This window comes from Oryx dammah, unplaced genomic scaffold (genome assembly GCF_014754425.2).
Source record: "Oryx dammah isolate SB20612 unplaced genomic scaffold, SCBI_Odam_1.1 HiC_scaffold_22, whole genome shotgun sequence".
NCBI classification, from domain to species: Eukaryota; Metazoa; Chordata; class Mammalia; order Artiodactyla; family Bovidae; genus Oryx; species Oryx dammah.
The window spans coordinates 11,967,627-11,990,139 of record NW_024070206.1 but is presented as its reverse complement, the minus strand read 5'-3'; the positions used below and the strand labels follow the sequence as shown (position 1 = coordinate 11,990,139).

General features: G+C 41.5%; 1 protein-coding gene and 1 long non-coding RNA gene across 4 annotated transcripts in view; one reads left to right on the top strand and one right to left on the bottom strand.

Moving 5' to 3' along the window:
* The window catches only part of SKA1 (spindle and kinetochore associated complex subunit 1), a 30,753-nt gene extending 8,863 nt beyond the window's left edge, over positions 1-21,890 (top strand). Inside the window, exons 1-7 of one of the 3 annotated variants that reach the window (XM_040264466.1) lie at positions 5,781-6,009; positions 7,732-7,827; positions 10,595-10,719; positions 12,229-12,326; positions 15,303-15,440; positions 19,946-20,115; positions 21,044-21,890. In XM_040264466.1, the coding sequence (XP_040120400.1) occupies positions 7,743-7,827; positions 10,595-10,719; positions 12,229-12,326; positions 15,303-15,440; positions 19,946-20,115; positions 21,044-21,192 (765 nt within the window). In that variant the 5' untranslated portion in view covers positions 5,781-6,009; positions 7,732-7,742 and the 3' untranslated portion in view covers positions 21,193-21,890. Of the gene's footprint in view, positions 1-5,780; positions 6,010-7,592; positions 7,828-10,594; positions 10,720-12,228; positions 12,327-15,302; positions 15,441-19,945; positions 20,116-21,043 lie in introns of those variants that run through there. The other 2 variants (XM_040264468.1, XM_040264467.1) reach the window with 2 other exon arrangements.
* LOC120880986 lies at positions 1,246-18,336 on the bottom strand. Its single transcript, XR_005725172.1, has 3 exons — positions 18,259-18,336; positions 16,802-16,805; positions 1,246-1,257 (listed from the first exon to the last, which is right to left on the bottom strand). It is a non-coding gene; the product is annotated as an uncharacterized LOC120880986 (long non-coding RNA).
* Positions 21,891-22,513: the final 623 nt, after the last annotated feature.

Sequence of the window (22,513 nt, the reverse complement as noted above, 5' to 3'; positions counted from 1 at the left end):
GTGGTAGAGGGACCTATGCTGGATACGAGGGGAAAGGCCAAGAGGAAAGTCTGGGCTAATGAGGTCCTGGGAGCACCTTCACTGGTATGTGGGGAAGGGGAGCAGAGCCACTTGATTGCAGAATGTGCACAACAGCTAAGCCGCGGATGGTGGAGGGCTGAGCTTTGCCCCAGGCGCTGGCATGACGCAGGCACACGTGCGCTGGCCGGATTGTGTTGCTCACTGTGAACGCGGCGGGGAGCCTTCAACTATGGCTCAAATTCCTGAAGGCCTCAGGGTCTCAAACATCAATAGTAACTGAGAGGGTAAAGGTGCTGGGCTTGGGTTTGTTGACTCTCCTACAACAGTATCATGGTGCATCGTGAGAGATTTCTGATGCAATCTGACCATTTTCTAGATTATCCAGAAAGTTTATCTGGAGGTTTGGGGGGATACAGTAAATACTAAATGTGTTCTGATTTCTGATAAATCTTTGAGGCAATGATGGAAAATCTTGCAATTTATTAAAAGCACCTTTGAAATGCATGAAAGTATCAGTTGCTCAGTCGTGTCCAACTCTTTGCAACCCCATGGAGCCTGGCAGACTCCTCTGTCCATGGAATTCTCCAGGCAAGAATACTGGAGTGGGTTGCTACTTCCTCCTCCAGGGGATCTTCCCCATCCAGGGATCAAGCCTGGGTCTCCCACATTGCAGGCAGATTCTTTACCACTGAGCCGCCAGGGAAGCCATGAACTATTATTAATTTAGCTTTAAATAAGGCTTACATGGGCTTCCAGGTGGTACTAGTGGTAAAGAACCCACCTGCCAATGCAGGAGACACAAGAGACGTGGGTTCGATCCCTGGGTCAGGAAGATCTCCAGGATTATGGCAACCCACAAAGAATCGGACATGACTAAAGTGACTTAGCATGCATGCACAAAGCTTCCACAAGATTTGTAAACATACCTGCTATACCAAATGTACTTCAGTGTGTTTGGTTGCATCCACACAGACAGAAGTTATCCAAAACATGGAAATTACTTCATAATATAGACTTGGACATCATAATGACAGTTAATAAAATGAAATTCTAACTGTGTTTTCCTTTTCATTGCTAAGTTTTTCTTAAGGAAAAGAACTTTCAGAAGGTAAGCAAGAAAAACACCTTAGTGCCAGGAAATGAGAACGTATTCAGCAAAATGAACACCTTGATATAAATGATACCCAAACATCTTTTTTGGCTTTCATTTGACCTATTATGAGATCTGACTGGCAGCTATTTCCACAATTAATTGATCCTGGAAAATTTGGCAAGCCTTACTCTTCTCCAGTTCAAGAACTGGACCATTGCTCACTTTGTAAGTATCAATATAATAGTATCTATTAAGTGTTTTAAAAGCTTTGGGAAGAGCATCTGTCAAATAAAATAAACAATTATGTAACTTATTATAGTAGTTGATTTCAAATATTTATATGTAAATATTGATGCCTGTTCTAAGAAATATTTTATGAAATTCACAAAGCGTGTCAGTATGTGAGTGCCATAATCTAACTGCGTGTCCTGGCTGCCTTCTGCTTGCCCCTCAGTATCCACTCTCCATGGTTTTCCATCCAGCCCTGGAGCAGGTGACCTGACTATATGAACTGCTTCAAGAGTTTCCTTTGCCTTCTGACTTTAGGATGGATGTAGTCAATGGCAGTGGGAAGATCCACAGGTAGGAGGAGAGGGGAAGCAGGTACTTACTCTCTCAGCTTCCTTCCTGCTGCACAGGGATGCTCTGAACCTAACCAGAGGCCACAGCTCCTGCCAGGTCACCCCTCCATACCGCTGCCACCCCAGGCTCACATGACCGTTAGTCTTTGTGCTTAGAGGTACTAACTGGTCCTCGAGGTTGTGAACCCCAGGGAAACTCACCATCATTTGTTACCTTCTATAATCTGACTGCACATTGTGGACAGCGCTTTTTATTAATTCTCCTCCAGTTATCCAATTCGCCTTTTCCTTCTGATTCTTGCCAGGATATTGAATGATAAAATGTAAAAAGTTAAGCGCACCCTGACATTTTCCTTTCTTGTAGTCAATTTGCTTATCACCTTAATGCTTAAAGAACTCTTTATATTCAAAGTTCAGAGAAGGCAATGGCAACCCACTCCAGCACTCTTGCCTGGAAAATCCCATGGACAGAGGAGCCTGGTAGGCTGCAGTCCATGGGGTCATGAAGAGTTGGACACGACTGAGAGACTTCACTTTCACTTTTCACTTTCATGCATTGGAGAAGGAAATGGTTACCCACTCCAGTGTTCTTGCCTGGAGAATGCCAGGGACGGTGGAGCCTGGTGGGCTGCCGTCTGTGGGGTCACCGTGGGCCCAGGATTCAGTCCTTAATTGGGGAACTAAGATCCTGCAAGCCATGGTGGGCAGCCATAGATAGGTAAATAAATACCAAAGGGAAGTCAAAGGAATGTAGTTTAGTAGGAAATGTAAAAACGTAATCTGCCTCGGGTGTAATAACTCCTTAAAAGGTCAGACTATCCTGCGTGATCCGTGAGGCGTCTCAGAACACAGCCCGCCTGTTACAGTGGGCATTCCCTCTTCTGAAAGGAAGACCCATCAGCAGAAAGTTATGAACCTGTCCCCAAACTTACTGGACCAATTGGTCGCTAGTCACTGGAATAAGTATTTCCCAAGCTGCCTAGAAATGCAGAGTTCTATTGCTTAAAGAAATCTGTGATCTTTATTCTATAGTGAAGACTTTCATTAATTCTGATTTAGGGACATCTGGAGGTTAAGCAATGGCACTCCACTCCAGTACTCTTGCCTGGAAAATCCCATGGATGGAGGAACCTGGTGGGCTGCAGTCCATGGGGTCGCTAAGAGTCGGACACGACTGAGCGACTTCACTTTCACTTCTCACTTTCATGCACTGGAGAAGGAAATGGCAACCCACTCCAGTGTTCTTGCCTGGAGAATCCCAGGGACGGGGGAGCCTGGTGGGCTACCGTCTATGGGGTCGCACAGAGCTGGACACGACTGAAGCGACTTAGCAGCAGCAGCAGGAGGTTAAGCGTGACACTTAACTGCAGGAGAAAGAGAGAAGTACAAGACATACAAGTAAAGTCTTTTCTGTTAGAGTCAATTAGGTATGAAAAGCTTGGAATTCATAACTAATTTAAAATTGTTCATGGGGTGATATGTCAGGAGGGAATTAAATGATGATGGAAGTCTATAGGTTCAGAAACACAAAACATGGGAGCAAATGACCCCTGGCTCCTGGGGAGCAGCAGAGCATCATGGGAAAGAGGACCAATTCTGAGGTCAGGGTCCCATTTTGCCATCTATTGACTTGGGCAAGTTACTTAATTATAAGCCTCTGTTTCCTCATCTGTAAAGTGAAGATCATAATATAAGTATTCATACATTTATTACAAAGATTAAATAGGATAACATATGTAAAATGCCTGAATTAGAATAAAAGTGAAAGTGAAGTCGCTCAGTCGTGTCCATGGACTGCAGCCTACCAGGCTCCTCCGTCCATGGGATTTTCCAGGCAAGAGTACTGGAGTGGGGTGAATTAGAATAAGTACCCCATAAATGTTAACTGATGTTATTGTTATTATTTTCCTCTGAAGACGAGAGTTCACATTACTTTTGCTCATATTTCTTGCAAGGAACAGTCCAGCAATTTGTTACATCTTGCTCTTTCCATCTTTTTTTCCTCTTGGATATATGTGGTCATAACTCTGAAGAAGACAGGTTTTTGTTTTGTTTTATATCTCCCTGTCCCCATTGTCTCATAAACGTTGCTAGATTTTCCTTTGAGAAATTACCTCTGTCCTACTCTGAGACTCTGTAGGGTAAGGCTATCCTGGCTTCCAACTCCAGGCTGTCTAGTGAATCAGGCCATTTCAAATAGACTGACTCAGGAGTGAGTAGATAACCCAAGTCAGGCTGATGAGATTCAGTCCTGGGGTTTTTGCTAGATCTCTTAGGAAAGCGAGAACTGCTAACCCATTAGGGTATAAATCTGGAGATACCAGTGGTCATCATAGGAAACAGGCTGCCTGAGAATGGAACCAACACAGAGGAACACATAACTGAGAGATGGAGTGGTTTCCTAAAGGTATGAGTACCTGGGTTCAGCTGTAACTAAACACACACACACACACACACTTTACAATTTTATAAGCCAAATAAAATCTTTTTCTTGCCTAAGTCAGTTTGGATTGAGTTTCTGTCATTGCAGCTGAAGGAGTCCTGCCAAGTCCCAGAGAGAAATCAGAAGTAGATAGTATGATCCAATTGCTCATTTCTGTATTTTTTCCCCACGTTTCCCCTTTCTCTTGTATTCAGTGCTTTTAAGCTGTCTTCTTCTTCATTTTTTTCATGGGAAATAATCTGATAATGTTTGCCCTTGATGCTGCAGGGTGAATTTCTCTTATTATGTTATTTTTTGTAGAGTTGATATTCTAAGCTGTACATTTAGCCCTACAATGAAAGGCTTTGATCCTGCTATAGGATTTTAGCTCTAAATAAGGTGTGTCCCAATCAAAAGAGATTTAAGAAATGTATCAACCAAACAACAATTTGTAAATCTTGTTTGAATTCTACTTTAAAAAACCAACAGTTTTTAAAAATAAACACTTTTTTAAAACTTTCTATCTTTAGAAGATAAACATGGAAATGTTTTTAGGTGAAAAAATACATTTGAGATATGTTTCAAAATATTCTGGGAGGCAAGAGGTGGGAGGAGATGAAGTATAGCTGAAACAATATTTGCTATAAATTAATAGTGGTCAAAACCCAATGATGGGTTGAGCATGGGGTTCATTGTACTCTCCTAATTGTATATGTTCACATTTTTCAATAATAAAAGACTTTTAGAGAATAATAAGTAGAAATGGCCAAGGCAGCTGTTCACTGCCCCCAGAATCTCTGTTCTCCTTCTCACTTACAAAAAGAACCCCTTTATTGTTGAGGATGCAATGTAACTGTCCAGATTTTTTTTTTTAATTTCAATGATTTTATTTTTTTCTAGTCTCCCTTGTAGATGTGAGTGACCGATGGAAAGCAGATAGAACTCATTAGGTGTGGTTTCCAGGAATACTCTTTAAAGGTGCTGCTTCAGCTAGTTCTTTCTCAAAGAACTGAGAAAGGTACTGACAATTATTTTGCATCACAGGAAAACTTCACACCAGAATGCATGATGCCATCGGGATGGGTGGAAAAGATAGACAGAACTTGGGTCCATGATGACTGTGTAGCTGCCACACCAGCCCTGGGCAACTTTTCCTCTTTTATTCAGAGAATTAAACTTTTTTTTAAAATTTGCATTTGCCCTTACAGAGTTTGTTAACTCCACGAAAGGGAGGATCTCTCAATCTTATAGCTCACTAACTTGGCTGCTTTTTGGAAGTACCTGGTGTGCTTTTAAAAATGTTAAGGTTTGGACCCCACTTACAGTGTCTGAATTCATTGATTGAGGGTACAGCTTGGCCGCTGGAATTTGTAAAAGCTGCCCTGGTGATTCTAATGTGCGACCAATTTGGTGATCCAGTGCTGAAGCTCGCGATTTGATCCCCCGAGCGCTGGGCCCTGGCTGGGGGGACGGTCAGGATTCGGTGACCGACTGAGATCACCTGTTTGTTACAACGCGGAGTCGGAGTGCTAAGTATGTTGGTAGTCTTCGGCGCCGGAGCCAATCCGGCCCCGCCTTTTCCCCAGATCGGCCCCGCCCCCAGCCCGGGCCCCGCCCCGGCCCCGCCCGGCTGTGGCCCCGGATGAACGCGAAAAAGCGTGAGCCCGCCGAGCAGCCTTCCGGGAGTGCGGCTGTGCGCCTGCGCGGCGCCTAGGGCGGGAGTGTGGCTGTGCGCTTGCGCGGCACCGAGTAGCAGCGGGCAGTTTGAGTTTTGCTCCCGGAGCCAGGTCTCGAGACCCTACGCTTCCGACCGAGATTGGGTGGGGGAGGGGGCAGTTCTCGGCGCCTCGCGACCCCACTGAGTGGGCGCTTTGCTCCCGGACCCTCACGAGGTTAGAGTCTGGTGTTGATCCCCCCTTCGGAAGCGGGCATTGTTTAGGCGGGGCGGGGGGTCGGAGCGGCGCGGGCCGGGATGAGGAGCGGGCCTTAGCCGCGTTAGCCAGAGTGGAGGCTTTATTTAGACCTTCTCACCTACCCTCGGGCTTAAAGCGTCTGCCCGCAATGCGGGAGACACGGGTTCAAACCCTGGATCGGTCCCCTGGAGGAGGACATGGCAACCCCACTCCAGTATTCCTGCCTGGAGAATCCCATGGACGGAGGAGCCTGGTGGGCTATATATATAGTCCATGGGGTCACAGAGAGTCGGACACGACTGAGCGACTTCACTTTCTTTTTTCACTTTCTTTCACCTCCCTTGAAGTGAACGAACAGTACCTGATTTCTTTCCTTCCTCCCCTTCCGTCTCCTTGTGGGCTTTGCTCTGCTCAGTCGTGGCCGACTCTTTGCGACCCCATAGAAGAGCCAGGCTTCTCAGTCATGGGATTTTTCCCGGCAAGAATGCTGGAGGGGGTTGCCATTTCCTCCTCCTGGGTCCGCCTCCTTACCGACCCCAATAGTAAAGCCCCAGTCCCCACAGCATAGGAGAAATGCTTTCCTGGACCCGTTTCTTTGAACTTCCTGTGTTTTTCCTTAAAATTCTCGGGTATTTACGTTTTCAGAGAAAATACTGATGTTGTCTTTCTGTATAAATAGCATATTTGTCCGCCTGAATCTCTGAGGAAATGACACAGTCTTGTCTTCTGTACCTTGCTTTGGGATGCACTGACTATAGAAAGACTATGGTTTTTCCAGTGGCCATGTATGGATGTGAAAGGTGGACTGTGAAGAAACCTGAGCGCCGAAAAATTGATGCTTTTGAACTGTGGTGTTGGAGAACACTCTTGATAGTCCCTTGGACTGCAGGAAGATCCAATCAGTCCATTCTAAAGGAGATCAATCCTGGGTGTTCTTTGGAAGGACTGATGCTAAAGTTTGGCCACCTCATGCGGAAGAGTTGACTCATTGGAAAAGATTCTGATGCTGGGAGAGATTGGGGGCAGGAGGAGAAGGGGACGACAGAGGATGAGATGGCTGGATGACATCACCGACTGGATGGACATGAGTTTGAGTGAAGTCTGGGAGTTGGTGATGGACAGGGAGGCCTGACATGCTGCGATTCATGGGGTGGCAGAGAGTCGGACACGACTGAGCGATTGAACTGCCTATAGAGAGCTCTAAGACGGGTCATTACTGGACATTGGTGGTGGTGGTTCAGTCACTGAGTCGTGTCTCTTTGCAACCCCATGAACTGCAGCACTGCCAGGGTTCCCTATCCTCCATCTCCCAGAGCTTGCTCAAACGCATGTCCATTGAGTCAGTGATGCCATCCAACCATCTCATCCTCTGTCGTCCCCTTCTCCTGCCTTCAATCTTTCCCATCAACAGGGTCTTTTCCAGTGAGTCGCTCTTTGCATCAGATGGCCAAAGTATTGGAACTTCAGCATCAATCCCTCCAATGAATATTCAGGATTGATTTCCTTTAGGATTGACTGGTTTGATCTCCTTGGTTAGAAACTGAATTTTATAGAATTGAAAGATATTGCTCATGAGTTTTGGTACTTTGTTTTCCAGGAGATGTGACTTACTGGATATTTATCATTCTTAGGTTTTGAAAGTGAACAGAAATTTGGTGTGTTTTTTTTGGTAAATGTGTTTATATATTTTTTTTTCTTCAGAGGCTTAAAGAATGGCCTCAGATCTGGAACAGTTATGCTCTCATATTAATGAAAAGATTGGCAATATTAAAAAAACTCTGTCATTGAGGAACTGTGGTAAGTAAAACAGATTCCACTGACTTTGTACATTGAAAATACATTTTGGTTATTGTCCCACTTTGATATCTTATGTGTGGATAAGTGACTGTATCTTAGGTAATTTTCAGTTTTGAATAGTGATTTTTATTATTATTATTATTTTTTTTTTTTTTTTTTTTTAAGACTAGTCAAGTGCAGTAGTGAGAAGGGGGGAAGAGTAGAACGAGGAGTTCGATCTGTAACTGACTGTGAACAATCAATTGAGATAACTCACTACCTTCGGACCAGCCTTGAATAGTGATTTTTAAAGCAATCTGCTATCTGTATTTTGAATATTGCAGAGGATACTAAAGTGTAAATCACATTGAACAATGAACTAGCTAATAATTACATTTATTTATTTATATTTTTCTGAGACACACAAGGCTGAGTAGTAAGATTTTAAGGTTATGTTGAGTTCCTGATTCTAGAACTAAGCAGAGATACTAAAAGATAAGGAAAAAACCAGACATGGAAAACATCCATAGAGATAGAGTATCCCATAAATCATATTGCAGACTGCTTTGATAAGGAAGGTTATCAATATATATCAATATTATCAATATATATCACTAGGAAACAGCTAATTGAAAATGAAATAAATTATTCAAACATCCAGAAACTTGGAGGTTGTGACCATCTTCCAAACTAGTTTGAAGTGCAGAGAAACGGGATCCTGGAAAAATATCATTTACAAAAACGATGTGCTCTCCAGCCTTATCTAGGAGAACTAAAGATTTGATAGGCAGAATTCCATTTGCAGGGGAGATCCTGTTGAACTTTTATTGTATTTTGAATGGATATTTTTTTAAAAATTCAAAAATGAAATTATACTGTTGGAATGTCCTTTCAAACTATACATGTCCTTCTGAGACTTGCATATTCTCCCTCCCTTGTCAAAAACCACTAATAAAGAGACTCATCCAGTTTACAGTTGGTGGCTATGTATTCTGTAGAAAGTTAAAGCTGAAGCAACTGTAAGTTCTTCTGTAGCCCCCAGTGTCATATGAGGACACCGAGGCTCTAGAAGTCAGGCGACTTGCCCAGGTTCTCCTGCTTATCAGTGGTCAGTTGGGACTACAGCTTTTGTGTCCTGATTCCCAGTATAGTACTTGTCTATTTCTATGCCATTTTTATTGAATAATCTAAAAAGGACATTTAAATATTTAATAAGTAGTCTTTAGATTTTCTTTCTGAGTGTGATTACTCTTGGATAAATATAACTTAGAGATTATAAAACTATCCAACCTTGAATTCAAATGGCCCCACTGAAGCATGAGGCCTGGCAGAAGCAGTCTGACCTGTTAGGTTACTACACACTGGGTAACTGTCGTTTGTACGTGGGGAGAATAATTTGTCTGTTCGGTTCCGCAGCTTCTTCAGGAAAGCCCAGTAATGTGTTTGCCACGTTGGCTGCTATAATTTACTAGATCGCTACTATCAAAAGTAGTGAATTTACTTAGTGCACTTATTTTACTACAGATCAGCAAACAAGGCCCTAAAATTTAGGTGACTGGGTTATTTGAGATACCAGTATATCCGACTAACTGTTTCAGCAGAGACATCAGTACTCTCGTTTATTTGTTCATTTCTTTCAGCTGTTATGAACCTTTGGTCAAATGCTTTATTAGATTGTTGATTTGTAACAGCTTGCCTTTACTGAGTGCCTTACTAGGTTGCAAGCAGAGTGCCCACCCCTCTTCTATGTACTTTCTTGATTCTCATTAATTCTCTGAGGGCAAGTGCTGGTGTCTCTGACTGCAGGCCTAGAAACTCTAGCCATTTCACTCTGCATCTGTAATCTCCAGTGTGGTCACACTTTGTTTTCACTTAGGCATATTTCATGATTTGGTTGTTAGAAGAGAAGATGGAAAATATTTGGTTATGAGGATGGTTTTCCCTTTTGTGCTTTTGAGGTGCCCTTAAAAAAATTTTTTTTTTCACTTCTTTTATTTCTAAGGAGGAAGTTTCTCTGGTTTTCCCATCCTTGTATCTATGAAGCTGGGGAGAGGGGCCTGGCGGTGGGGTTGGGAACTTGAGAGCAGGCTACTCTCCCCTACCTCCCCCAGACACTTGCAGGCCAGTCCAGAATGTAAGCTTATCTTTCTGGCCAGTGATTAGAATTTTTCAGGTTTACACATTCACAGGATATATCCCATGAAGAGAGTTCTGGCCTCCTTCGGGATTCTCACTTCCAGCATCCTGTGCTTTGAAGGCCCAAAGCCGGGACTCTTATCCCCATTAAAACCAAATTTATTAGGTTGCTGAGGTTGACAACCTCCTTTCTCCTGCATTTCTCTGCACCTTGAGTCCTGCTTCTGTATGCCCCCCACCCCCCTCATTAGGGCTACTGCAGCATCAGCTCGTACATTCTATCTGGTCTGTGATTCTTTCTTCAAGTTGAAACTCATGGAGATTTACCTTTTTTCTCCTAAGAGCTCAACTATGCATGCAAAAGGGTATTTATTTTATCTAGCATTTCTAAGTGCTTTATTATAGTGGAAGAATTTTCCAAAAACAAAAGATTCAGGGGATACTTTGTATTTACCTCCTCCTTCCTTTTTTTCATATTACTTAGTAACAGATTCTTAAGATTATTCATGGAGACAAGTCCTAGGGGCTGAAACATTGTTCTTTCCTCAGTGTCCGTTTAGGGTAAGGCTCTGTTCCAGGAGTTCCCTTGGTTACATGTAGGTTTTATGGTTTTCTGTGTTTTATTTTCCATTTTATCTTTGTTTATTAATAGGGAAAGAACCTACCTTGAAGACCATTTTAAATAAAATAGGAGATGAGATCATTGTAGTAAATGAACTTCTAAATAAATTGGAATTGGAAATTCAGTATCAAGAACAAACCAACAGTTCCCTCAAGGTAATGGTTTTTCTAGAGATGAAACAAAATAAAAAAGGCAGTTAATATAAACACCTAATCACCAGGGAATTCGTAAGGATTCTTTATGTTTATAATGTTGTTAGCTTTGATTATTAACAGTAAAGAGTACTATTTGTATTTTCTTTTCCCAGTGTAAAGGACTCCAGAGTTCCAGAGGTATTTCTTTCTCCATGCTGGTAGCCAGTTTATTTACTAAAAAGGGAATATTTCCTAAATAATTCTTGGGAGGTTTAATTTAAATAAATGGTCTCCTGGGAGTGTGGTGTGGGAGGAGTGCCTGCCCTGGGTTGAGGAGACATGCTTTCCCACCATGGCTCCCCCAGCATGTTCTGCCACCCTAAGAAAGTCATTTTTCCTCTTGGAGTCTCAGTGCCCTTAATTGAAAAGTAATGGGTCATACTGAAGTATTTCTTGGGTCCCTTCTATTGTGCATTTCTTTCTCTGTTTGTACAGATTGTAGTGTAAAGATTCTCAGGTTAAAAAAAACGAGCCTCATTCACACACACATTTTGTTCTAAATAAGCCTTTACCTAATAAAAATGCTTCTGATAGGATGGGAAAAGAATCTATATCATAATTATCTCGTGCTCTTAGAGCCACTGATATGTTCAGTTGGATTGATCAAGGTGGCTTCTATAGTTCTTTTCAAGCGTTATAATCCTCAGTGTCTATAAAGATTTTTCAGGGGATTTTCTGTAGGACTGTACATGATTATGCCTATCCTGCTGTTGGTTGAAATGAGATCAGTATCTCTGAACATGATCCAGGTCTTTAAAAGAAAGATGTCATACAAATTCAAAACAAACCAATAATGGTTACATTTCTACCTTGCCCAATAAGACCCAGGGTTAGGTGTGGGTTTAGAGAAGGTCCAACTCAGGATTAAAGCCTATTTGGAATTTTTGTTTACATGATGACTGAAAATCAGATGACAGGGATCCAAAGGTACAGAGTATTTTTTCTTATTGAATTTCCATGAGTTCATAACCTCAGATTCTTGGGAAAGTTAAATAAAGACAACACAAAATGAAGGCAGTTATGATCAAGTAGAAATTTTCATTAAGCTAGAATATACAAAACCTTCCTAAGCAATATCTCGTCCTTGCATTCCAGGAATGTGTTATCATTTGGTGCCGGGGAATGCTTGCTAAGTCAACAAAAGCCCTTTTACCAGAATGACAAACATAAATCTTTCATCCCAAGGTTGAAGTATTTTAGAAAGACATAAATGTCAATCCTGCCTGTTGTAATGTTATTCTAGCAATTGTTCTCTGAACAAATCCAGTAGAGAAAAATAATGTATCACCATCCCAAGTCAGCTTGAGAAACCAAAGGGCTCCTTTTAAATATTGCAGAGTTCAGTGCTTTTTAACCCCTTCCACTCAGCATCATTGTAGTTGAATTTAGTCTTTCCTGCTCTTTTTAACATGTTAAAACACACATAGGCAGGACAGATGCTTATTTGTGAGCTTTTTTGTTTTTTTAAAGGAACTCTTTGAATCTCTTGAAGAAGATTATAAAGATGTGGAGCATCTCAAAGAAAACATCCCTCCCCATTTGCCTCAAGTAACAGTTACCCAGAACTCGTAAGTGTGTTTATAATTATTTTTATTCTCTGGACTTATAAAACTATTAAAACAAGCAGTTTAGATTTTTTTGCTTTTCGATATACTTGCAGTTTTGTTAGTGATTATCCAGTTTTGTTTTGTTTGCACTTACACAAGAAATAATCTTTCCTTCATCTTTACCAGTTTTCTTATCCCACTGTCTCTAGGGAAAATGTGCCTCTTTCCCAAGGATCAGTCCCTCAGAGCAGAGTTTGTTAACATTGGCTCTGTTGACGTTTGAGGTCGGATAGTTCTTTTTTGTAAAAAATAGCATATTTAGCAGCATCCCTGCTCTCTTCCAATCCAGTATCAGTAGCTCTCCTGTACCCTCCCCCCCCACCCTCCACCCAGGTGGTGACAATGAAAAATGCCTTCAGACATTGTGGTGGGGGAATCTCACCTGACCCTTGAGAAACACTGCCTTAGGGTAAAAATAAACTTAATGAGCCTCCTATCTTAAAAATAGCTCAAGGAACAAAGGCTTAGCTCTATTTTTACCCTGAAATTCCTGTCCTGCCTCTCTGTCTATTCACTGCTAGTAGATGTTCTTGCCTGCCCTTTCTCCTGAAGCCCCTAAAAGATGTCATCCTACATCTTTGACTAGGCTGCCCCCCTTTTCTCTGCCCTCCTTTAAGTTACAAGTGTCTCCTAAGACACTGTTACTTAACACCGTTATTAATGCTCTCAGATGTCCAACTCCAGCCTTGACATGGCCTCTGGTTCAGCTGTTTGAACTGCTTGCTGGGAGTCTCACAAATGAGCTGTTCTCTCCTCCAGGTTTACGTATGTGAGACTAAATTGGCTATCTCCTTGTCACCTACCCATCAACTAGACAGGAACAGGGCGTCTTCAGCCTCTCTGTCTGTTTGGTAGCCCCTTGGCCTCTGCGGGGTTTTGTCTGCCTCTGCCCTCCCTCTCATTGTCTGGCTTCATGAGATCTTTCATCATCTTTTGTCTTTATGATTTGGGAGTTACTTGTGTTTTGTCTTTCCAGTATTTCTCCACTGCCATCTCTCCAGTCCTCTGCCACCAAAATTGTATTTCTTTTTTTTTAATTTTATTGAAGTATAGTTGATTTACAAAATTGTATTTCTAAAAGGGGCTCCCCTTATATACCACGACTAACTTAACTGTTTTAACTTTTGAAATGGATCATATATACAGAAAATTAATTGAAGTATTATTAGTGCAAATTAAAGGAGAATAATAAACATCAGTGAATCTACCAGTCAGATTAAGAAATAGGACACTGCCAGTACCTACAACACTTCTTCTGTTGCAGATTCTCCTTCTATCAAAGAGGTAATCACCCTGGCATTTGTGATAATCACAGTTTTGCGTATGTGTTTCCACCAACAATATACTGCTTAAATTTGAAAACTAAAAGGAGAGCACGAATCTTGCTGTGTAGGAAAAGAGCCATGTTGCTGCTGATAGTTGAAGGTCTCCAGGAAATAAGCTCAACAGAGTCCCTGGCATGCCAGGGTACCTTGGAATTTCCCTCCAAGAAGAGAAAATTAGGGAGTTCCTTGGCAGTCCAGTGGTTAGGACTTGGTGCTTTCACTGCCATGGACCAGATTCAATCCCTGGTCAGGGAACTAAGACCCCACAAGCTGAGCAGTATGGTGCACCACCACCCCGCCCAACCCCCGCAAAAAAAAAAAAGGAAGAGAAAATTAGTGGGCAGGGTCATGAATGAATGGAGGAACAAAAGACCTCTTAGGGTATCTGCCAGGTCTGTTGGGTTGGACACTGGACACCCAGCAAGAATGTGGCCCAAGGAGTAGGGGGGATTTTCTTCTAAACTCACTGTGGCCTAGGTTCAGCTTTCAGGGCCAGGTCACAACAGAACCTTTGTATAGGCAGAAAAGGTTATTTTTAGCTGATGCGCACAGCAGGGCCTGAGAACAGGCAAGTACAGGTAAGAATCAACTAGGCTCAGCGTGGAGTCTCAGGTTAGGTTTCATGTAAGGATGATGCTCCAGGCACTGGGCATCTTCACCTTCACAGCCTGTCACATGGTCGTCTCCTCGCCACACTGCCTCCGTCAGGCCTGGTTGCTGTCTGTGTCTAGTACTCAGCTGTCATCTTGGGATCTCACCTCCCTGTCTGTGGAATTCCCTTTGTATACTCCTGGGTTGGATCATTTCTTTCCTGTATCCCCTTTTCTGTTTGGAGAAGTCAAGCCAACCTGACTTGCTGCTGGCACGGGGGTTTCTTCCTTCCCTGGCAGTGAAACAGCCTAGAAGCTATAGCCTGTTCCTGGACTCTGTTTGCCAGTGCAGAAGGAGCTGTATCAGGCTAGGGAGCTGTATCCCTAGGCCAGCAGAACTGGCCCTAGGGTCCCATGTTCATTTCTGGCAGCTGAAATGAGTCTGCAGCAGGTAGGACTGATAGTAGCAACCAGTAGGGTGAATTAGAAGTATAAGATGATTGATATTTCCACATCCAGAAATAGGGAAATCAGAAAGAGAAGTTTAGAGGTTAAATTCAGCTTCACACATACTGACTTCGAGGAGCCAGTGAGATAACAGATGAAGATGTTAGGCATGTGTATTATTTGCACCATGTTTTGCGTGCATAAATGACGTAATTATGTTACTGAAGATTTGGAAACTTAATTTTCAGTGTTCTCTCCACTATTCAAAAAAAAAACAAACCCTTTTTTTTGTCTGCGCCATGGCGCATGTGGGATCCCAGCTCCCTGAGCAGGATTGAACTTGTGCCCCCTTCATTTGAAGCCTTTGGAGTCTTAACCACTGGACCACTGGGGAAATCCCTTCACTATTCAAATCTTCAAAGCATTAGCAGTAGGGATAGAAAACGAAAATGTTGCCTATAAAATTATAACAAGATGGAAAAATTATAAGATCGTGCTTAATACTGGTCATTTTCAGTTGCGAAGCCTCCTCCTGTGCCGCAGAATTCTGACAATTGTGTGTCTCTATTCTGTAGTGTTAACAGATCAGATCTTGACCCTGAAGAACCAGTCAAAGTTGAGGAACCTGCACCCACAAAGAAGCCTCCCAAAGAACAAAGAAGTATTAAAGAAATGCCATTTATAACTTCTGATGAGTTTAATGGCATTCCTGCGTAAGTATTTGAGATAAATTTTAACATTCAGCTCTTTAGTAATCAGCATACATGATTGTCATAAACCTTGAATATATTATTTGTAACATGCTGTATTCCAGTACTGATCTTTTCTAAAATAGTTTTACATTATGCTGCAGGAATCTTTTGTGGAAGATGCTTAAAATTTTGTTTTTTATTTAGTTGTAAAACCTAGTCATAGATCTAGAGATGGATCAGTTTGTTCCAGAGTCCTCTCAGGGTCATTTTATGATACAGATTTTTTATCCAGTTACATTTTAGAAATGGCCTCAGTTTTGCTACAGTTTTAAGGAAAGGGAGTATGTTGTATAGATTTGGAAATTAGTACGGAGAGAGCTCTGTTTGATTTCCGTTGGTCCATTAACTTGTGCCACACACTTGTTTGAGTCTGCTCTATTCTGGGCTCTGGGTCACTGAGGAGAAGAATACAGGGGTGAATGGGACAAGATGCTTCCCCCCAATAAGGACTCCATTGCTCTTCATAGAAGACATTAATGGGGAATCAATTATGGAAATCCCTATTATAATTCCAGGGCTTAACTTCACATCTTGGCTTTATATTGTTGCATTTCTTTTTATTTTCTTATACAAATAATGCATGTTGTGAGACTGATAACTCATCCGTAATTCCACCACTCAGACAAGATAGAGTATTTCCTTCTGTATTTTAATTTACATAACAAGTTGTTTCTGATTGTTATTACAACAGTGTAGTTATTCTATGAATATAATTTACTTTTTTTATTGAGCATTTTTCCATTATTAACTCATCGAAAACTTGGATGTTAATAGTTGTATAATATTTTATGGTGTGGCTACTCTATAAGCTATTTAAGCATGACTTTATCAAATATTTGGGTTGACTGTGTTGTTATGAAGAATGGTACAGTGAAATTTCTTTTACACAGGTCTATTTTGTAATTCCTTTATTATTATTATTTCCTTGAGATGGAGTCCTAGGAGGAGACTCCCTGGGGCAGAGAACATGGTTATTTTACTTGCCTGAGAGTTGTCCATCTAGATTTTTTTTTTTTAGGTTTACAGAAAAATTGAGCAGACAACAGTGTTCTCATAACTGAAAACAGTTTCCCTTATTACTGACATCTTGCATTAGTGCGGTAAATGTTACTATTGCTAAACCAGTCTAGCTTCTGTTAACTAGATATTAACTAAAGTCTGTAGTTTGCAGTAAGGTTCATTCTTTGTGTTGTGTAGTCTGTGGATTTTGTCAGATGTGGGATGTCACGTCCCCACCGTTATATCATACAGAATAGTTTCACTGCCCTAAAAATACCCTGTGCTCCTCCATTTCATCTCTCCCCTGAGAAACTGGCAGCCACTCATCTTTTTATTGTCTCTATAGTTTTCCCTTTTCCAGAATGTCATACAGTTGAAATTATACACTGTTGCCTTTTTGGACTGGCTTCTTTCACTTAGTAATACACATTTAAGATTTCTCTAGTGTCTTTTTGTGACTTGATAGCTCATTTCTTTTTATCGCTGACTCTGATGCTGGGAGGGGTTGGGGGCAGGAGGAGAAGGGGATGACAGAGGATGAGATGGCTGGATGGCATCACCGACTCGATGGACGTGAATGTGAGTGAACTCTGGGAGTTGGTGATGGACAGGGAAGCCTGGCGTGCTGCAATTCATGGTGTCGCAGAGTCGGACACGACTGAGCGACTGAACTGAATATTCCATTGTGTAGATGTAGTAGTTTGTTTATCCATTTATCTGTGGAACAGCATTTTGGTTACATCCAGTTTGGGGCAGTTATGACTAAAGCTGCTGTAAACATTCACCTGCAGGTTTTTGTATGGACATGTTTTCAGCTCACTTGGGTAAAACCTAGGAGTGTGATGGCTGGATCATATGGTAAAACTGTTTAGCTTTGTGAGAAACTGTGATGCTGTCTTCCCTAAGTAGCTGTACCATTTTGCATTCCCAGCAGAACAAGAGTTCTGTTGCTCCATAGCCTTGCCTGCATTTAGTTTTGTCCGTTGTTTTCTATTTTAGCTGTTCTAGTCAGTATAATGTACCTCATTGTTTTAATTTTCAGTTTCCTGATAACATATGATGTTGAGCATCTGTTCATATACATAGTTGCCCCTTGAAAAATATATGGCAGTTTCACAAATCTGAGACTCGGAATGAGGCTGACATTTTAGTTTTTTTGTTTTGGCCGCTCAGTCATTTCCTTTGTTGACAGCTTTGTGTGATTAAAATTGTTTGATGCTATTTGGTTTTCTAAATTGTTGTTGTTGCCAAGAACAAATGGCTGTGAGGAACAGTGCAGTAGAAAGGTCTTTAGAAAATGCTTTCTTGGGGACTTCCCTGGTGGTTCAGTGGTTAAGAATCCACCTTGCAGTGCAGGGGAGGGGGGTTCAATCCCTGATAGGGGAGCTACGATCTGAGATACCTCAGAGCAGCTAAGCCCATGTGCCACAACTACTGAACCGACGTGCCACAGCTACAAAGTCTGCGTACCACAGCAAAAGATCCCACGTGACACAATGAAGGCCCGCCTGCTGCAACTAAGACCTGGTGTAGCCAAGTAAATACATAGATAAAAGAAAATGCTTCCTTGTAGGGAGGATATTGAAATAGTCATGGTGGAGTATTCGTTTTTAAACTAAGAGATTATTTAACGAATGAGAGAAGTTAAAAGGTTAGGATAAAAAGAATGTGTTCCAAGCATGGGGCTTTGGTTCATTTATCTTTAAAAAGTTGATACTGAGGTGCAATTTAAAGTGGAAAACACTGGCACTTGTTTTGAGGAAATTAGAGGATAGTTCACGTGGTTTAAAGCAGGGGTCCCAGTCTCCAGGATCTAATGCCTGATGATCTGAGGTAGAGCTGATGTAATAATAATAAAGTGCACAATGAATGTATCACACTTGAATCATCCCAAAATCATCCTCCCCTACCCTGCCCGACCTGGTCTGTGAAAAAATTGTCTTCCATGAAACTGGTCCCTGGTGCCAAAAAGATTGGGGACTGCTAGTTTAAAGGAATGTCTTTGTGTTGAGCTGTGGCATCAACTGTTTGTGGAAATTGTGGTTAAAAAAATGAGTGGAGAAAATGAATTTAGAAAAGAGAATAATGAAAATAAATGATTTTGGTCAATATGAATATTTTTCTTTAAACATTTATACATTATTTTATATTAAGAAACTTTCTATTAGAAAACTGCCCCTTTTAACAGAGGGGAAGGTCAGAGTTTAATATAATGAATCCACAATTTGTTGAAGGGAAAAGGGAAGCAGATCATGAAAATTTTGTTTTGGGTGTATACAGACCACTCAAAATCAAAGGTCTCCTATTCTTATATTCTAAGACTGTGATTGGCATCACTGACTCAATGGACAAGAGTTTGAACAAACTCCAAGAGATAATGAAAGCCAGGGGACCCTGGCATGCTGCAGTCCGTGGGGTTATAAGAGTCAGACTCTGGTGACTGGGAGGACAGGCAAAAGGGAGACTGAATTGGAAGAATGGGCTTTAGAGAGACAACGCTTAATCCACCTGTCAATGCAGGAGACACAGCAGATGCAAGTTCAACCCCTGGAACGGGAAGATCCCTTGAAACAGGATCCCAGTATTCTTGCAGGCTTCCCTGGTGGCTCAGATGGTAAAAAAAAAAAAAAATCCACCTGCAATGCAGGAGACCTGGGTTCAATCCCTGGGTTGGAAAGATGCCCCGGAGAACGGAATGGCTATCCACTCCAGTATTCTTGCCTGGAGAATTCCATGGACAGAGTATCCTGGTGGTCTATAGTCCATGGGGTCACAAAGTGACTGAGTGACTTTCACATTCACTTTCAGACAGTACTTAAGGCCATTTGAGCATGAAACAAGTGAGGCTGTCCATCCTTCTCCTCTGCCAGGCAGCTGTGCAGCTTAACTTCTGGGCCCTCTGATCCCTTTGCAGCCCCTCCACCACCAGTTCTTCATCGGCTCTTCATCTCTGTTGTCTTCTTTGTCATTTCCCCTTCCTCCTCCTTTTTTTTCCCCCCTTTATTTCTCTGAGCAGATCTGTTTCTGCAGAAAACTGAAGTGGTATGAGTTATATAATTTATTAATACTAAAATATTTCTTCCCCTTGCTTACAAACATTTTAAAATATTTAAATAAACTGTTATATTGGAATTAATCCATTGGAATCAGAATTTGAGATTCAATTGTTAATTTAAATTGTTAAATTGTTACAGTAATTCTGTAAGGAGTAGGGATAGAGATTTCTGCATCCAGATATAAGTAGGGGAGATAAGCACTAAATCATTGTAGCCTCTACTTAATTTTTCAGTGGTTGAGACACATCTAGTTTATTTGGAAGTTGGTATAAAATATTTTTCCAAAGAGTGCTAGTAGCTTGTATAAAGTAGTTGACTGTATAAAGTCACCATATGTAAATATTTTTCTTCAAAGAAAACAATTTTGTATGATGATTCTTTTAAAAAATTAATCATTTTCTTTTTTTACAGGTACATGAAATCCCGCTTAACCTATTGTCACATTAATGATGTTATTAAAGAAATCAACAAGGCAGTTGTTAGTAAATATAAGATCCTACATCAGCCAAAAAAGTCTATGAGTTCTGTGGCCAGAAATCTCTATCACAGATTTATTGACGAAGAAACGAAGGAAACCAAAGGTAAAATGAGTATATATATATATACGTGTGTGTGTGTATGTGTGTACATGTCAGCTGTTTGGAGTGTAACTAAATCATGAGAAACAAAAGTAATTCCAGAAAATTCTAACTCTAAAGAGGTAGTTCTCAACCAGGGGCAGTTTTCCCACCAGAGAATATTCTGCCGTCTCTGGAGACAGTTTTGATTGTTACGCCTGGGGTTGGGGGTGCTCCTGGCACCTGGTGAGTAGAGAGCAAGGGTCCCGAGTAGAGTAGAGACCACCATAGGGCACCCTATAGTGCACAGGGCAGCTCCGACAAGAAAGAATTATCTAGTCTAGAATATCTAGTCTATCTAGTCTAGATAATTATCTAGAATTATCTAGTCTAAAACAGTAGTAGTGCCGAGTCTCAGAAATACTGCGTTGGAGTCTCTTACGGAATGATACCCAGTGTTTTCAGAATTAGAATAGTAATAACAGCTGGTGATGCTTTGGTAACACTTACTATGTGGCAGAGAGTGTACTGAGGACTTCAGTCCTCACAGCATCCTTATGAGTTGTGTATTATTATTACTCCTATTTTACAGATGAGGAGGACTTCAGTTCCTTGCCCCAGGTCAGTCAGTTGAGTGATAAAGCTGCCATGGGTTTCTGGGTTACATTCTCTTAACCACTACCATATTGCTTCTTGAAAAGTGAATTGTTCAAAAGATACCAGCAGATAGCCAGTGATAAAATAAGCAAGGCTGCACTGCTGAAATGCTACAGTAAACATTATGCAACTTCAGTTGAAAGAATAATTCTTTTAGCAAGAATACCCGTTCTCACTTTGGTTCATTGATGATAGTCAAAATCATTAATGCCATTCATGGTCATAATGTAATATATTAAAGACTCATCTTGAAAGTTGTCCTAATAAAAATTAGCACTAACATCTTTACTTTCAGGTCATTATTTTGTAGTGGAAGCTGACATAAAGGAGTTCACAGCTTTGAAAGTCGACAAGAGGTTTCATGTGATACTGAATATTTTACGACACTGCCGGAGGCTATCAGAGGTCCGAGGGAAAGGGCTTACCCGATATGTTATAACATAACGTCCTTGTGAGCTTTTGAACCAGCTGACAGGGTTTAGAGGCTGTTCCTATAGTTTCCTTACATGTAATTTTTTAATACATAATTTTTTTAGCTTCTTCATTCTTTTTTTTGTTTCTTCTAAAAATAAAGCATGTATATTTAAAAATCCGCTACCTTACAGTAAGTCCTTAATCACCTACCATGTGAGCCTCTGTTGTAGGCATACAGTGGAACTAAGAAATGTTCCTATTTAGTTTTCGTGTTCAGTGACAGTGCCGCCAGTCCCAGTAAGAGGGATGCAGATAAAAGCCAAAGTTCAAGAAGAGAAGATCAAGAAGGAAAGCCAGGCTCTTTGGAATTAAAGGTCATTAGTGTCTATATTCCATCCTATAGATTGATGATATTTCAGGCTATAGTCAGAAGTTGGATATGAGAGCAGCACATTGATCCCTGGGTCGGGAAGATCCCCCGGAGAAGGGAAAGGCTGCCCACTCCAGTATCCTGGTCTGGAGAACTCCATGGACTGTGTCGTTGATGGGGTCACACAGAGTTGGACACGACTGAGCGACTTTCACTTGTTCACTTTCTTCCATGTGGTTTTCTGCTTTCCCATATGTGATTAAGGGACAGCTTACCTGAAATGCGTTCAGTGTAAATCAGTCTGTAAACATCGACCTATAATGAAATTGCAATAAAAGTATATTGAGATGAAAAAGATGATACGATGTGCAAGCAGATTGATAGTGGTCACGGAAAATGGGTGGTTGGATTGTAAGAATTTAATGGAGTTTTACTTCCACACTTGGGGAGACTGTTAGTGTAATCTGTGTCTTAGTGTTCTCTAGAGAAACCGAATCAACAGGCTATCTATCTGTCTATGTGAAGGGAATTGAAAATGACTTAGTCATGTCCAACTCTTTCTGATCCCATGGACTATACAGTCCATGGAATTCTCCAGGCCAGAACACTGGAGTGGGCAGCCTTTCCCTTCTGCAGGGGATCTTCTCAACCCAGAGATCGAACCCAGGTCTCCCACATTGCAGCTGGATTCTTTACTACATGAGCCACAAGGGAAGCCCAAGAATACTAGAGTGGGTAGCCTATCCCTTCTCCAGCAGATCTTCCCAACCCCAGAATCGAACCGGGGTCTCCTGCATTGTAGGCAGATTCTTTACCAACTGAGCGATCTATATCTGTGTCTGTATCTATCTCTCTCTCTATCCATCTATCTCTAGTGGAGATTTATCATGAGGAATTGGCTCATGTGATCATGGAGGCTGGGGGCCCCCAGATCTGCTGTCTGCTAGTTGGAGGCCCAGGAGAGCCGGTGATGTGATTCAG